Raw genomic sequence first — 16,132 nt, 5'->3', positions numbered from 1 at the left:
GGAATTTAGAACAAGGCTTTATTGCCAATTGCACAGTGTAACAACATTATAAATTCGTAAATTTATTAACAAATACTTTGAATGATAAAGAAAATATTCAAAATATTAAGCAATTTATTTTTCAGGCTTTTAACTGGTGAAGCTCATTTGTAATGTTAATAAATTGTTTGGATTGTACATAAAATATTCATTCAAGTGTTTTTTAAAGCATGTTTCAATAAAATCAAAGTAGCTTTTTGTCAGTGGCAGGAATGAGGCACATACATATTTGTTTGGCCCATTAATATTTACCTATCTCATATATATGTAATGTATAATCCTCTTGTAAATCCAGCTGTTACAGGTAAATATGAACCAGGCAGTCAATTCAAATCATTGCTTGCTATATCACTCAAACTTTCCATGCACCGTCTGTCCCGTTACAGCAACAACAGAACAATCAAGGAAAAGCTTTAACACTTCACAAATCCTTATTGGCAAAAATGTCCCATATTTTCTTCTTCAGTGCTGGTTTCCTGCAGGTTTCCATTCAGTCACCTCACCTGTCCCCAGCACTCTTCCTCTCTGCAACTTCATCTATTTGTCTCCTCCTCCTTTCCATCACCTCCAGCCGTTTGGCCTCATTGCGGGATCGTTCCTGCTCCCTAAGATCTGCCAGGTCCTCCATGAACAAATGCCTTTATGCGTAAGGTAGAATAATGATATGATCAGACCTCACAGCAAAGGTCTTATTTAGTTACAATGCTTGTAGACAGGACAGTGCATGCATCCGCAAATAATTCATTATCATTTAATATTCTGCAATTTAGCTCAAACCACTAAGCATACACTGTTTACTCCATTATTTCAGACTGTTCAGATATTCTGCTAGCATGTTATGCATTCACATACAAAGATTTATTGGGTCATTCCAGCTGGAATCATCAAATTTTGGAAAAGTTCCCCACCTGACCTCCTCAGATTTGTCTGAAAAAAATCCATGTGATGGGTAATATGCCCAATAGATCATATACAAAATTTCAGATCTCTACTGTGCATACTTTTTTCACAAAAAATCTGTAAAAAAGTTTGTTTTTTACCCCGTTTTGGCATCACAGTCTGAGTGACCATGTTCAGACTGAAATATCTCCAGAACTAGTTGTGCCAGGTCCATGAAATTTTCTGGGCTAAGAGTCCTAGTCCAGAACTGCATGAATTACAACTCACAGCATTGTTACTGAATTTACACCTGAATGCTGGCCCTCTACTTTTTTGGAAAATATTACTTTAAGGGTTTTCAGATGTCCATAGAAACCTCAATTTTCAATGTATAAGCATCAAACTTGGTAAATGGTCTGATATGTACCATGTCTTTCACATCCTTTGACATCAGACAATAGAGTCTTATGGATGTTGAGATATTAAGGTCCAAAAATGGAAAAAAAAACTCATTTACACCAATGTTCAGAGCAGTATTTCCCATGAATGACTCTAGGTGTGAACATAAAACTTGTTTTTTTGAAAGAGCAAATTGTTATTGATAAAATATAAAAAAATTAGGATGGGGTTTTGCCTCATTTTTCTGTAATGATTTTTTTAAAACTCAGAGTTCCGTCACTGATCCTATTGTTCACTTTTGCTATTCAACTTGGTATGGGCATTTCAACAGAATTTATTAAAGTTCCACTTATACAAAAAATACAAAATACAAAGACAAATGAAAATGGATGTATTATTCACTGGATTGGGTGGAACATCAAGATTAGGTACTTATGTTGCATTCCTATGAATGTCGGTAGTCGGTGAATCCGAGTTAGTTCTCCCGATGTCCGTCGTAAATGCGTTCCATTGTAACAGCTGGCAAAAATATGGATGCCTATGGATAATTCCAACCGACTCGGTCTGCACTGAACTGGCCCGAGCGTGTGTTTCGGAACCCCAACTTAAGTGGCCGTTCCATTGCACTTTCCCGAGGTGGAGGTCGGATTTCCCAGAGTCCCGAGCACAATGGAATGCTGCATTATAGCATTAATTTAGGCATAAGAGTTCAAAATAGCTGGTACTACAGTAGTTGTGAATGTCACACAACAATGATTTTTTTTTTAATTATTACAGAAAAACGAGGCAAAACCCCATCCCAATTTTTTTTATATTTTATCATTAAGAACATGCTCTTTCAAATAAAAAAAAAAGTTTCATGTTCACACCTGGTGTCATTCATGGGAAATATTGCTCTAAACATTGGTGTAAATGAGTTTTTTTCAATTTTTGGACCTTAATATCTCAACATCCATAAGACTCTATTGTCTGATGTCAAAGGATGTGAAAGACATGGTACATATCAGACCATTTACCAAGTTTGATGCTTATACATTGAAAATTGAGGTTTCTATGGACATCTGAAAACCCTTAAAGTAATAGTTTCAAAGAAAAGTAGAGGGCCACCATTTAGGTGTAAATTCAGTAACAATGCTGTGAGTTGTAATTCATGCAGTTCTGGACTAGGACTCTTAGCCCAGAAAATTTCATGGACCTGGCACAACTAGTTCTGGAGATATTTTAGTCTGAACATGGTCACTTAGACTGTGATGCCAAAACGGGGTGAAAAACAAACTTTTTTTTTACAGATTTTTTTGTAAAAAAAAAAAAAGTATGCACAGTAGAGATCTGAAATTTTGTATATGATCTATTGGGCATATTACCCATCACATAGATTTTTTTCAGACAAATCTGAGGGGGTCACGTGGGGACCATTTGATGATTCCAGCTGGAATGACCCTATTTGCAATTGATTTTGTTCACACATAACTGCATACTGAATCTCAGACTAATCGCCTTAACTAACTAATACTAATTAACTAATCACCAGACTCTTCGGGTTGTTGGATTGAGCCTTATTTATGTTATATTTTGTAATGTATCCGCATGTGTTTAGCACGGCCAAACTGCATAATATATATATTATTTTATAATCTAAACGCTATTACTTTACACATATGCGCATACACATCTGTGTCAATGTCAAGGGGGTGTGTTATCTCACCTGTTCAAAAATGCCGTGGCCAAACCTACTAGCAGTGTCCCAAAAAGAACTGGTTTTGTAAGACGCTTTCCAGTGGACAGTTTAGACTGTTTCATGCTGAAAATGTATTGTCTTCGTGTACGCCAGGAAACTATTTCTGACCTCCACACGGATGAATATGTACGGCACAAATTAACCCTTAGTATTACTTCCGGCTCGTGCGTTATGAAATTGTTTACTCCGTTTATTTCCGATATTGTCTTACGAAACAGAGGGGATGTTGTGAATAATTTACACAGTAAAATGTTTTGTTATTTTACGTTACTTATATGTGTGTTTATGAGGGAGGAACTTAAAATCAAAAGAGCTGCAGATGACAACGGAAGTATTTACTGACGGACCAGACGCGCAGAGCCCAGTCGCTGAGGCGAAATTTAAAAAAACTCGTTGATTAAATCATGACATTCTGGATGAAATGTATTTGTATGTGTATTTACAGTTCATAGACAGTTTCTGTAGATAGGAAATTCAAAGTTGAAGTTTATAGCAGAAGCACCTTTGACTTTATTTTGTAAGTCAGGATACTAATCTAATCAGTGTCACGATACTGATGGACGACAACAATAACAGCAATAAAGACAAGAAATGAGATTAGATCACTATCACAAACTTTTTTGTTTTATACGGTGCAATAAAATATCAATATCAGTATTTTGTAATATGGTATATTTGTTATACAGTGTTTATCTTTTTCTATCTGTTGATATGTCTGTCTGTCTCTTTCTGAAGGTGTTAAACCCCAATGTTACCCATGATTCATCTGTGATGGCAGGAAAGAATCGTTTCTCGGTGGCTGACAGGTTTGAATATCTGCAGGGTCTGGTCACTGAGTTTCAGGACACTGACAGTGAAGGTACGTCAGTGTTTGCAGACACACTACTGAACATATGTACAGTGCCTTGCAAATATATTCATACCCCTTCATTGTTTTATGTTGCTGACTTGTGTTAAGTTGCTTTAAACTACTTTTTTTTCCACGTCAGTCTACACTCCATACACCATAATGACAAAGCTAAAACGGAATTGTCACAACTTTGTATATTTTATAAAAATATAAGACTGAAATAGGTACATTGCATAAGTATTCACACCCTTAACTCAGTACTTAGCTGAAGCATCTTTACAGCCTCAAGTCTTTTTGGGTATGATGCGATAAGTTTTGCACATCAGCATTTGGCAATTATCTGCCATTCTTCTCTTCACATCTCAAGCTCTGTCAGCTTGGATGGGGGTTGGCAGACATTTTCAGGTTTCTCCAGAATATTTGATTGGTTTCAAAGCCAGGCTCTGGCTGGGGCACTCAAGAACATTCACAGAGTTGTATATAAGCCACGCTTGCTGTGGGCTTAGGGTCATTTTCATTTTGGAAGGTGAACCTTCTGCCTAGTCTGAGGTTCTGAATCCTCAGGACTGGGTTTTCATTAAGGCTATCTCTGTATTTCTACTCTGATGAGTCCTTCAGTCCCTGTCGCTGAAACCAGCACACTTTACTTTTGGGATGGTACTCTGCAGGTGATGAGCAGTGCCTGGTTTCCTCCAAACGTGATGCTTGGAATTGAGGTTCATCAGACCAGAGAATCTTGTTTTTTACAGTCTGAGGGTCCTTTAGGTGCTTTTTGCAAATGCCAAGTGTGTTTTCATGTGTCTTCACTGAGGAGAGGATTGAGACTTGCCACACCACCATAAAGCCCAGATTGGTGGAGTGTTACAATGATGTTTGTCCTTCTGTAGGTTTCTCCTATGTTCATATATGATCATGAAGCTCAACTAGAGTGACCATCAGGATCTTGGTCACCAGTCTAACCAAAGCCCTTCTCCATCAATTGCTCAGTTTGGCCAAGAGGCCAGCTTTAGGAAAAGTCCTGTTTATTTTATTCTTTCATTAAGGATAACGGAGACCACATGCTTCTGTGAACCTTCATTGCTGCATATTTTTTTCTGAACTCTTCCCCAGATGCGTGGCTTGATGCAGTCCTGTCTCCGAGCTCTACAGGCAGGTTTTTTGACCTCAGGGCTTGGTTTTCACGCTGATGTGCATTTTCAGCTGTTAGACCTTTTAGGACATGTTCACCTTTCCAGATCATACCCATTCAATTGAATTTGCCACAGTTTAACTCCACTCAAAACGTAGTAACATCTACAAGCAATATGAATGCTCCTGAGCTAAATATCAACTGTCCCAGATAAGGGCATGAATACTTATGCAATGGAATCATTTATGTTTTTATTTTTAATAAATGTGCATGTTGAGATGCTAATTTAAAAATTTAAAGCAGTGTATCAAAAACTGTCCCAGAATACTTTCGCAAGGCACTGCATATATATGCTTGAAGCAGTTTGCACATGCTATATTCCTTTACTTTTCAGATTATAATTAGTACATAGAGTTCTGTCATGAAAACTCAAATTGCTACTGTCAATACATTCACAGACATGCTGCTGTGAAATACTGCTGCTGGACATACATGGACAATGAAATGAAACACTGGCCAATATATAACATACATGATGTACCCCAGTAGCAGATGTATACAGGTGGAGCTGGGGAAGGTGGAGGGTTTCTGATACCTGCTACAACTATTACGAGTATTTCAGTGTTGAGCAGTAAACTCATTGGCTGCTGATATAAAAAGAACCAATCAGCTGCACTGTGCGAATAATGATGTCGTTATGTCAGATTGTGTTTGACATGCTGCACCATCTAGTTTTTGATGACAGAACATTGGATTTACTGTTTACAGCCATATTTCTAATAAAAGTATTAGGTTGTATGAAAACTGTCATATCATTTGTTTCCTGGCAGATGCTAAAGAGCAAATTCTGGCAAACCTGGCCAACTTCGCCTATGATCCCTCCAACCTGGAGGCACTGCGATTGCTCCAGGTCACTGAGCTCTTCCTGGACATGCTGACAGAAGACAACGAGAACTTTGTGGAGTTTGGAATTGGTTAGTATAGCTGTTACAATTGCTGTTGTCATCCATTCACATGAAACAACTAAGTGTTTGAAATCCTACAGGTGGTTTGTGTAACCTAAGTATGGAGCGGGAGTCCCGTGATCAGATCCTGCAAAGCGGCGGAGTCCCATTAGTGATATCCTGCCTGTCGAGTAACAGAGATGAGACGGTTCTCTCTGCCATCACTACATTAATGAACCTCACCACAGCGACCTCGCGTGCCGAGACCACAGAAAGCGCAGTGGTGCAGTGCATGCTGCGCTTCTCCCTCACACAGAACCCGCGCCTCAGGAACCTGGCATCAGTCTTCCTGGAGGACTGCTGCACGCAGCAACAAGTGGACAAAGCCAGAGAGGAAATGCAGGGACAAAGCCAATCAGCGGTGGGGATCCCACTGCCAAAGGACTGAACGCTTTTGCTTTTGAATGCAATTGTCTCTGGGCAATATGTAAATGTTGAAATTGTCATTTAAGATATTTTGAAAAATAAAACCTTATTTTCTTAAAAAATATGGTACGGGTTTAAATATTTATACATGCAAATGCATTATGTACAGTTGAGGTCAAAAGTTTACATATACTTTGCAGAATCTGCCAAATGTTAACTATTTCACCAAAATTTTACCAAAATGTTAACTATTTTTACCAAAAATTACATTTATAGTAACTGCATTCAAAATAGAAAATAGACTTTGTTCTGAAACCAAAAAAATTAGGAAAAGAAGAAACAGATGCTGGTATTGTTATTCTACTAATGGACACACGGGGGAGTCTCAACATATTTTTAGCTCCTTTTTGAGGTTTTCACTCATGCTAGATTCCAAATTAGGTGATCCATTTACTGGAAGCAGTGCTGCCATAAATCAATGTTAATTTTATGAAATATATTACACAGGCAAATGAATGCATCCCATAATGGCGCTGAGAAGCATGCAGTGAATGATGGATTCCATTATTAGCTGCTAGGAAATTCTAAAGAATGTCTGGGGTTTTGTCCAACACTTCGGTTTTAAAGTCTCACCCCAAACAATCCTCACGAAACTATGTGCTAGTCCAAACCCGAGTAGCCATTACTTTCCAGCAGACCCATTAGAATGCTGAGAGGCAACCTCTTTCCTCATTCCATATGGTCTCAATACCAGCATCAAAATGGTCACATCACAAGCCAAGCAGGAAAGCACCGAAACCTAAATGAACACCGACACGGCACACCTGAGATCACAATAAGGGGGAAACTACCTCAACGCCAACAAAAAGACTGGAACTGTGCCTTAAAATACTCTATTTTTGGATATTTCGGGAATATGAAATGTATAACATATGTACTTCAGATTGAATACAGAGCACAAAAACCAAGCAAGATGATTTACCTTTGACTTTGGTCAAAAAAAGAAGAAGAGGACACGCTGTTTTTTTGTCATTTTATTATACAACAGTATATTTAAAAGGAACATTCTAGTAGACACATATAAAGTCATCTGCCTAAAATGGTCTTAGTGTAACCATGCATATTTTGGATAACAATATCCTATGATCATAATTGGTTTACATGATTAAGAATTACTTGGTTTCAAATACAATTCGTTACAAATTCAAGATAATTAATAAAATACACATGTAGAAAAACCACCGTTAGCTTATTAGAAACAGGATGTTAACATAACAGGGTAATATCAACAATGTATAAATATGTTTAATTAAAAACATGGCTTATAAAACAATGATATCTTAATATAGTCGAGTAACCCATGATATCCCGAGGGTTGATGTCCTGCTTGTAAAGGTTAAAAAACATACCACAGCTGCTTTTGCAATCACAGTCCAAGCTGTTTTTCTGTCTGCTCACGCAGTTTGTGCTTTTGGATCTGAGAGAGATGAAGAAAAGAAACAGTGGTAGTGTTACTGAAGGGTTCAATCTGTTGACAGCAAAACCACAAGCCTTTAAAAGCAAAGGTGTCACAGTAGCCCTCAAACTTCTGAAACCACTTCAGTGGGTTTCAAGCAGACGGGGAAATTGCTTGAAATTTTTCTGTCTAGAGACTAATGTGAATCCACCCAAGAAAACACCATTTTAACATTTTCTTCATATTTAACATCATGTACCCACAGACGCAAAAAGGAGTGGTGACAAAGTAGAGAGATCATTCTGTAAATGCTCACAGAACATGGACTAAATGAATCATCTGAATTGTTTATTTATTATTTATCATAATCGTAGTAGTGTGCAGCAACTTTCATATTGTCTCATATCACTTACCTTGCCTGTGACAGTCAGAGGATATCCCTGAACAAACGTTACATAGCGTGGCACCTTGAAATGGGCAATCTGTGAAAACAACAGTAGTATTTAAATGGAAACAGCATATGTGTTTTCCATATATATCTATATATACAGTTGAGGTCATAAGTTTACATACACCTTACAGAATCTACAAAATGTTTATTATTTTACCAAAATAAGAGGGATCATACAAAATGCATGGTATTTTTTATTTAGTACTGACCTGAATAAGACATTTCACATAAAAGACATTTACATATAGTCCACAAGAGAAAATAATAGTTGAATGTATAACAATGACCCTGTTCAAAAGTTTACATACACTTGATTCTTAATACTGTGTTGTTACCTGAATGATCCACAGCTGTTTTTTTTGTTCATGAGTCCCTTGTTTGTCCTGAACAGCTGAAATGCCCGCTGTTCTTCAGGTCCCACAAATTCTTTGGTTTTTTAGCATTTTTGTGTACTTAACAACTTTCCAACAATGACTGTTTAATTTTGAGATCCATCTTTTCACACTGAGGGACTCATATGCAACTATTACAAAAGGTTCAAACACTCACTGATGCTTCAGAAGGAAACACAATGCATTAATAACCGGGGGTGAAAACTTTTTGAATTTAAAGTGCAGGGTAAATTTAACTTATTTTGTTTTCTGGGGAACATGTAAGCATCTTCTGTAGCTTCTGAAGGGCAGTACTAAATGAAAAAAAAAAAGACATTTAGGCAAAATAAGAAAAATGTATATATCTTCATTCTGTTCAAAAGTTTTCACCCCCGGCTCTTAATGCATTGTGTTTCCTTCTAACTAATCAGTGAGTGTTTGAACCTTCTGTAATAGTTGCATATGAGTCCCTCAGTTGCCCTCAGTGTGAAAAGATGGATCTCAAAATCATACAGTCACTGTTGGAAAGGGTTCAAATACACAAAAATGCTGAAAAACCAAAGAAGGATTTTTTTCTGAAGAACAGCAGGCAGTTTCACAGCAAACAAGGGACTCATTAACAACTATCACTAAAAAAAAACAGCTGCGGATCATTCAGGTAATGACAGAGTATTAAGAATCAAGTGTATGTAAACTTTTGAACGGGGTCATTTTTATAAATTCAGTAGGGCTATATGTAAACGTCTTTTGTGTGAAGTATCTTATTCAGGTCAGTACTAAATAAAAAATAACATGCATTTTGTATGATTTATTTCTTAAAAACTGCAGATATCCTTACCTTTCCTTTGCAGTAGGCCTTGACCTCTTCTGCAGTTAGTTCCTGACCATTCTTGACTCTAATACAAGCACAAACTTCCTCCCCCATTCTCGCATCCTTCACTCCAACCACCTGTATGGAAAACAAAGACAGAACATGCTTTTCTAAACTGCAAAAATTTATTTTCTCTTGTGTTCTGAAGATGAATGAAAGTCTTACATGTCTGGAACAACATGAGGGTGATTAATGACAGAATTTTCAATTTTAGGTCAACTATTCCTCAAAGAATGTTTAGATATTTATACCAGAAAACAAGACAAGCATAGACCATCATGCTTTCTTTTACATAAAATAGAGATTTAAAGGGGTCATCGGATGCAAAGTTCACTTTTTCATGTTGTTTGAACATTAATGTGTGTTGGCAGTGTGTGTACACATTTTCAATTAATCTGTAAAAATAATATCCTCTTTTTCAAATCAAGCCATTCTCACATCGACAGAGGCCGCTCCCACGATACTTGATTGACATGAGCGTCTTATCTCAGATTAGCTGTCACAGTCCGACCTCCATTGTTTCGATGCCGGAGCAGGAATGTAAGTTAGACAAGAATATCTCCGATTGAGCGACTGAGGTGTTGTGTTGCTGGATGTAGTAACGAACATAGCGGTCATCATTTACTCCCGACTTCTGAGTCGTTGAAGATGCAGTGGATTACATTTGTTTGTGAAGGGAATGCACCTCCCGATCTACATATATCCATGTTCGTGCAAATCATTCGTGATCCAGCTTCACTTGCAGCAGAAGTGGACTAAGGGTTTTTTTTATGAATCTCTGCAATCACCTTTTCTAATAACGTGCTAGTTAGCAAGTTTCGTGGCTAAATGTGGCTAAATGCGGCTAAAGTAAACAGGCTCGTCACTCCACAAAGAGAAGAGGGGGCGGGGCGAGCAGAGCTCATTTGCATTTAAAGGAACAGTCCCTCAGAATGGGATGATTTTTGCAGAGCTCATTTTGACAAGGTAAAAAGGGTGTTGTTTTACAAAACCATTGAGAATTTTTAATCAAAGTATATTATAGACTTTTCATTAAGACCCTAAAGAATCATATCAACTTGTGGAAAATGGGCATCCGATGACCCCTTTAAGGAATAGTTGATGAAAATTACCATAAATGTCCCTGGTTAAAATTGTTTACCTGTGCTTCCTGAATTTTAGGATGTGTGTGGAGAAACTGTTCGATTTCAGCAGGATAGATGTTTTCTCCTCCTCGGATGATCAAGTCCTTGATGCGTCCTTCTATTTTGCAGTACCCGTACCCGTCCAAAGTGGCAATGTCACTGTATTAGATCACAGGACGGGTAGAGTCATTAAGGACTGTTTGGAATGAATCCTGAATAATGTGTATGTCTAGTAGAGGGAAAGATTCAAATGCACTTACCCAGTCTTGTACCAACGATCTTTTGTGATGCACTCCTGGGTCTTTTCATCATCGTTCCAGTATTCCAGCATCACACAGTATCCCCTGATTAGCAGCTCACCCTGAACGCCCAGAGGTACGGTCTCACCTGAAGTAGGGTTTACTATTTTTGCCTAATGGAGAAACAACCATTCAGTGTGCTATAACAGAGTATAAACATGCATGAAGAACATCTCTGTCTAGTATTGTGTGTAAATGAACCTCAGTGTGGGGGCATATACATCCAGCAGTCTCTGTCTTTCGCTCCACGCTGTCAATCGGAAAGCCGCAAAATGTCACAGGGCTGTTTTCGGTTGTGCCGTACCCAATCTGTTACAAAAGAGAGAAGCACTTCACCAGAATGTACATATACACATTCAAACTAAGATAGTGCTTAACTCACCATTTGTAATAATGTGTACGACTTACACTGGGGTAAAAATAACACTTAAATAAAAATTCTTCAAATTAGCATTTGTAAAAATGCTAAATAATTTTTTAAAATAAAAAACAAAAATAATTTTTTAAAATAATGTATTATTTTATTATCATGTTTTACCCATTTATTACCTTATAATTTATTTAAAAATATGTATAATTGATCATTTAAAAATAATTATTATTTTATTGTTTTACTAATTTATTATCTTATAATGTATTTAAAAACATAATTAATTGAAAATTTAATATTAAATATAAAAATGATTTATTATAAAATATTTCTGATGACAACATAATGAAAATGCTTCAAATTAGCATTTTTAAAGTGTTTTATATTTTTAAAATAATGTATTATTTTATTATTATGTTTTAATAATTTATCTTATTTTGTTTAAAAATATGTATAATTAATTGATAATTTAATATAAAGATAAAAATAATAATTCAATATAAAATATGTGTAACACTAATGAAAACGGTTTAATGGTTTAATTAAGTGTAATATATATATATATATTTTTTTTTTTACATTTTCTAAACTTTTTTTTAATGTATTATTTTATTATGCTTTACTAATTTTTCACCTTATAATTTATGTATAATATATGTATAATTCAAACAGCGTCAATTTAGCATTTTTAAAGTTCGTTTTTTTTTACAATTTTATATACATAAATAATTTTTAAATAATATATTTTTATTATTGTTTTACCTTATAATTTATGTACAAAACATAGAATTAATTGATAAAAAAATTATAAATTCAATACAAAACATTTCTTATAGCAGTAATGAGAATGTTTCAATGTAGCATTTTTAAAGTGTAACATATTTTTTACATTTTAATTTTTATATACATTTACCAATTTATCATCTTTAAAATTCTTTAAAAATATGTATAATTAATTGATTATTCGATATAAAAAATAAAAAAAAAAATGATAATTTTGAATGATAATATATTTTTTTTATATTTTATATATATATAAATATATACAATCATGTAATAATAATAATCATGTATATACAAAATTTAAAATATTGACAATAAAAATTAAATTGTATTGAATTGATAATTTAATACAAAAATGAATATAAAAATGTGATAATAATAAAAATGCTTCAGTTTAGCCCTTTTAAAACGTAACATAACATTGCATTATATATTTTTTTATTTTAAAATGCATTTTACTATCATGATTTATTCATTTTTTTTAAATATAAAAAAATAATAAACTGATAAACTAATATAAATTGAAATAAAAAATATATTTAAAAAATGTATAATATTAAAAATGGCTCAAAACAAATCAAACAAATTTGACCTGTAATTTGAAATATCATATTCATAGATGTTGGTTTTATTTTATTTTAGTGTTTTTCTTTATTCAGTGTTTAAAATACATTGATTCCACTGTACATGTTCTGATTTCTGTGCCATTAATCTCTTATTTAAATTTCAGTGTGCTTAGTCTTTATGCACAGCCGAATGTGGCAAAGGCCGTTTGCTAACATTTGTCCATAAACTAGTCTAATGGCAAGCAGACAGCTGAATCAGCTGAATGGGCCAGGCCTGGGAAGCAGGTGAGGTATGTGGTGCGCACCTGAGAACTGGCACTGATTTGAAACCCACCTCTCTTGCTTTACAGTACCGCTTCAGACTAAAACACATCATCCAAATAACAAATCAGATAATGTCCATTGGAAACAATTCATCACCGTGTCTTTAAGAGACATAACCTCATCACAGCACAAAATGTCAGTTTGTGTTTACCAAACTGAACTACAAGTACTGCCAGCTGTTGAGGTGAGGCCGTGTGACGCGCCAGACATTTATAGTGTTTGTGTGGAACATCTGAAGGGATTTTAAGTGAGTAATTTGTTTTTGAACTCAATAAGTACATTAAAAAAAGCATGAATCGTCTTTAATAGCCAGTGTAGCCTTCTTTGGATTTCGGAGTCTAATATCAGTTAAACTTTGCTCACCTGATTTATTTTACAATACCTAGCCAATGCTACTACAAGCCAAACACTAGCTACTTGCTACGCAGAAGGTGTGTGAATGTGGACGTGAAGGAACCAAAGACATACACTTTGCCGATAAAATGTTAAATCTGTTAAGCAAACACTAGATTCCGTCTAACCTGAGAGAAACGCTCATAAACACATCTGAGGTCTATCAGGTCTTTGAACCAAAGAGGAACATTTTGTTACACAAAATCGCATGAAAAAACTACTAGGTGATTCCACAGTGCACTTCAGTTACTTCAGTTTTTTTTTTTAGATTGAATACTGTACATAGCTGAAATGAAAGGAGACATTTATGCAGAGGAATGCGTCTCTCCGCTCCATGAAACGCTTCACTGCAGACAAAAGAAAACCCTCCATTTCAATTGTTGCGATGTGATACCAGCCAAACATCTGGCGGTGATTATATGTTATAAAACGGTCCTTTTTCCTCCTTCTGCTGACTAAAAACAATGGAAATGTCTGGCACGACACACAGTCTCACCTTAACCTCATGAGATTTGGCTGCGCACAAATTAGACTGTGAAACGAGAGACTAAAAATAAAAATACAGCTCTGAACTTCATGTATTTTTAGTAAGAAAATAAAAAAAAATCTTCTTAAAGTAGGATCAAAACTTAAATGTCTCACAAAAATGAGGCTTGGGGAAATGATAAAACATGAATATTCACATTATTATAGTTAAAAAATATTTAATGGATCAAATTTTCAATGCATCTACATACAAAGGATTAAAATTCCTAATGAATTGTCAGATCTTTTAAATAATGGTTCTCAAGTGGAAGTGTATATCATATCTTAGGACCTGAGAAGACAAATGGAGTCAAATCTGTAAGTCAAATGGACAAATGATGAATATGATGTTTTTATGTATGAGATGTTAATTTGCGAAGCCACTATGGGGAGAAATCGAATATGCAAAGCATGCTGGGAAACCAAAGAACCTAGAGGTCCTAGAGGGTTTTTGTCAAGACAAGTGGACAATTTGACCTATCAGGACAAAACGGGAACTAATACACAACATCAAAAATGATTAAAAACAGTCAGTGATGCTTGAAATATATATATTTAAAAACAAACAAACACACAAACACACAAAATCTAAAAAAGGTATATCTGAATACTTTCTGAACGTTATTACTTTTTTCTTCTGGAATATATCAGAGTAATTCAGATGTAATTTTATAATCAGCAAAAATAAAATAGTTAGAAAATTATGCAATGTCTATGTAAAGTTAGAAGCAATAAGCTATAAACTATAAGCACTATTTAAAATTTATTTTTATATATACATATATATATATATATATATATATATACATATATGCTTACATTATTTTAATATCTTGCAGAATCTGTGATGTCTATGTAATGTTAAGAGCAGAACTGTAATAAATGCTAATAAAATAAAATATTACAATAAAAAGATAATTCTGCAAGGGCTATGTAAAGTTAGAGGCAAAACTGTACATTAAGCACTAAATAAATAAATAAATAAATAAATGTTTAATTTATTTTAATAATTATCTGAGAATGTTAAGAGCTCTAATAAACTAACAAACAAATATATGTTTTAATTTATTTATATATGTTTAATTTACTAAATACCTTGCAGATGTAGCCGTTGTTATATAATGTTACAAGGAATCTATTATGAACAACAAATAAATAAACATTTAAATGTATTTTTAATAAATATATTAAGCACTGCTTAAATAAATAAATAAATGTCTTTTTAAATAAATATCTTGCAGATTCTGCAAATGCTATGTAATGTTAAGAGCAAAACAATATTATAAGCAATAAATAAATAAATAAATAAATATTTGAAATGTAATGTATTTTTAATAAATATTTTGCAGCTTCTGCAACGGCTATGTAAAGTTAAGAGCAGAACTGTATTATAAGCAATAAATAAACATTTACAGTTATTTTCAATAAATATATTAAGTGCTACTTAAATAAATAAATAAATATTTGCAGATTTTGAAATTTCTATGCGGTGTCAAAAGCAAAACTTTATTTTAAGCATTTTTAATAAATTTTGTGCAGATTGTATAATTGCTATGTAATGTTAGGAGCAGAACTGCACTGTCGTTCAAAAATTTAATTTTAAATTTTTAATGTTTTTTTTAAACAAGTGTCTTTTGCTCATCAAGGCTGTTTATTTGATCAAAAATACAGAAAAAAAGCAATATTGTGACCTATTATTTCAAAGTAAAATAATGTTTTGCTTAATTAATTTTAATATACAGTAAAATCCAATTTACTCCTGTGATCAAAGCTGAATTTTCATTATCATTATTCCAGTTGTCAGTGTCACATGATCCTTCAGAAATCATTCTAATATGCTGATTTATAATCAGTGCTGGAAACAGTTGTGCTGCTTAATATTTTATTGCCATTTATTTAAAATAGAAATCTTTTCTAAAAAGATACACTACCGTTCAAAAGTTTGGGGTCTGTTTTTTTATTTTTTTTTTTTTTTTTAAAAGAAATTAAAACTTTAATTCAGCAAGGATGTGTAATATTGATAAAAAGAGATAGCAAAGACTTATATTGTTAGAAAAAAAATTATATTTTGAATAAACGCTGTTCTTTTTAATCCTAAAAAAAAAACCCAAAACAATCACAGGTTCCACAAAAATATTAAGCAGCACAACTGTTTCCAACATCACTAATAAATCAGCATATTAGAATGATTTTTA

The 16,132-nt window shown here is 34.1% G+C and overlaps 2 protein-coding genes and 1 long non-coding RNA gene across 4 annotated transcripts in view; 1 reads left to right on the top strand and 2 right to left on the bottom strand.

The window, feature by feature from the left end:
* Positions 1–94: 94 nt before the first annotated feature.
* LOC127173657 (uncharacterized) lies at positions 95–3,186 on the bottom strand. Its single transcript, XR_007828786.1, has 2 exons — positions 3,023–3,186; positions 95–677 (listed from the first exon to the last, which is right to left on the bottom strand). It is a non-coding gene; the product is annotated as an uncharacterized LOC127173657 (long non-coding RNA).
* A 150-nt stretch (positions 3,187–3,336) lies between these two features.
* On the top strand, positions 3,337–6,503 carry armc7 (armadillo repeat containing 7). Of its 2 annotated transcripts, XM_051123565.1 has the most exons (4): positions 3,337–3,484; positions 3,791–3,914; positions 5,865–6,008; positions 6,080–6,503. In XM_051123565.1, the coding sequence occupies exons 2-4, from the start codon at positions 3,827–3,829 to the stop codon at positions 6,424–6,426; spliced, it is 579 nt and encodes a 192-aa protein (XP_050979522.1). In that variant the 5' UTR covers positions 3,337–3,484; positions 3,791–3,826; the 3' UTR covers positions 6,427–6,503. The 2 variants fall into 2 exon arrangements, with proteins under 2 accessions (XP_050979522.1, XP_050979521.1); XM_051123564.1 differs by having other exon boundaries at positions 3,409–3,914.
* A 927-nt stretch (positions 6,504–7,430) lies between these two features.
* acsf2 (acyl-CoA synthetase family member 2) overlaps positions 7,431–16,132 on the bottom strand; it is a 28,189-nt gene continuing 19,487 nt past the window's right edge. Inside the window, exons 11-16 of the mRNA XM_051124259.1 lie at positions 11,178–11,285; positions 10,938–11,089; positions 10,695–10,836; positions 9,521–9,631; positions 8,274–8,342; positions 7,431–7,881 (exon numbers count right to left, since the gene is read on the bottom strand). Coding sequence (XP_050980216.1) covers positions 7,831–7,881; positions 8,274–8,342; positions 9,521–9,631; positions 10,695–10,836; positions 10,938–11,089; positions 11,178–11,285 — 633 coding nt within the window. The 3' untranslated portion in view covers positions 7,431–7,830. The remainder of the gene's footprint in view (positions 7,882–8,273; positions 8,343–9,520; positions 9,632–10,694; positions 10,837–10,937; positions 11,090–11,177; positions 11,286–16,132) is intronic.

This window comes from Labeo rohita, chromosome 12 (assembly GCF_022985175.1).
Source record: "Labeo rohita strain BAU-BD-2019 chromosome 12, IGBB_LRoh.1.0, whole genome shotgun sequence".
NCBI classification, from domain to species: domain Eukaryota; kingdom Metazoa; phylum Chordata; class Actinopteri; order Cypriniformes; family Cyprinidae; genus Labeo; species Labeo rohita.
This window is presented reverse-complemented; position numbering and strand designations above follow the sequence as displayed.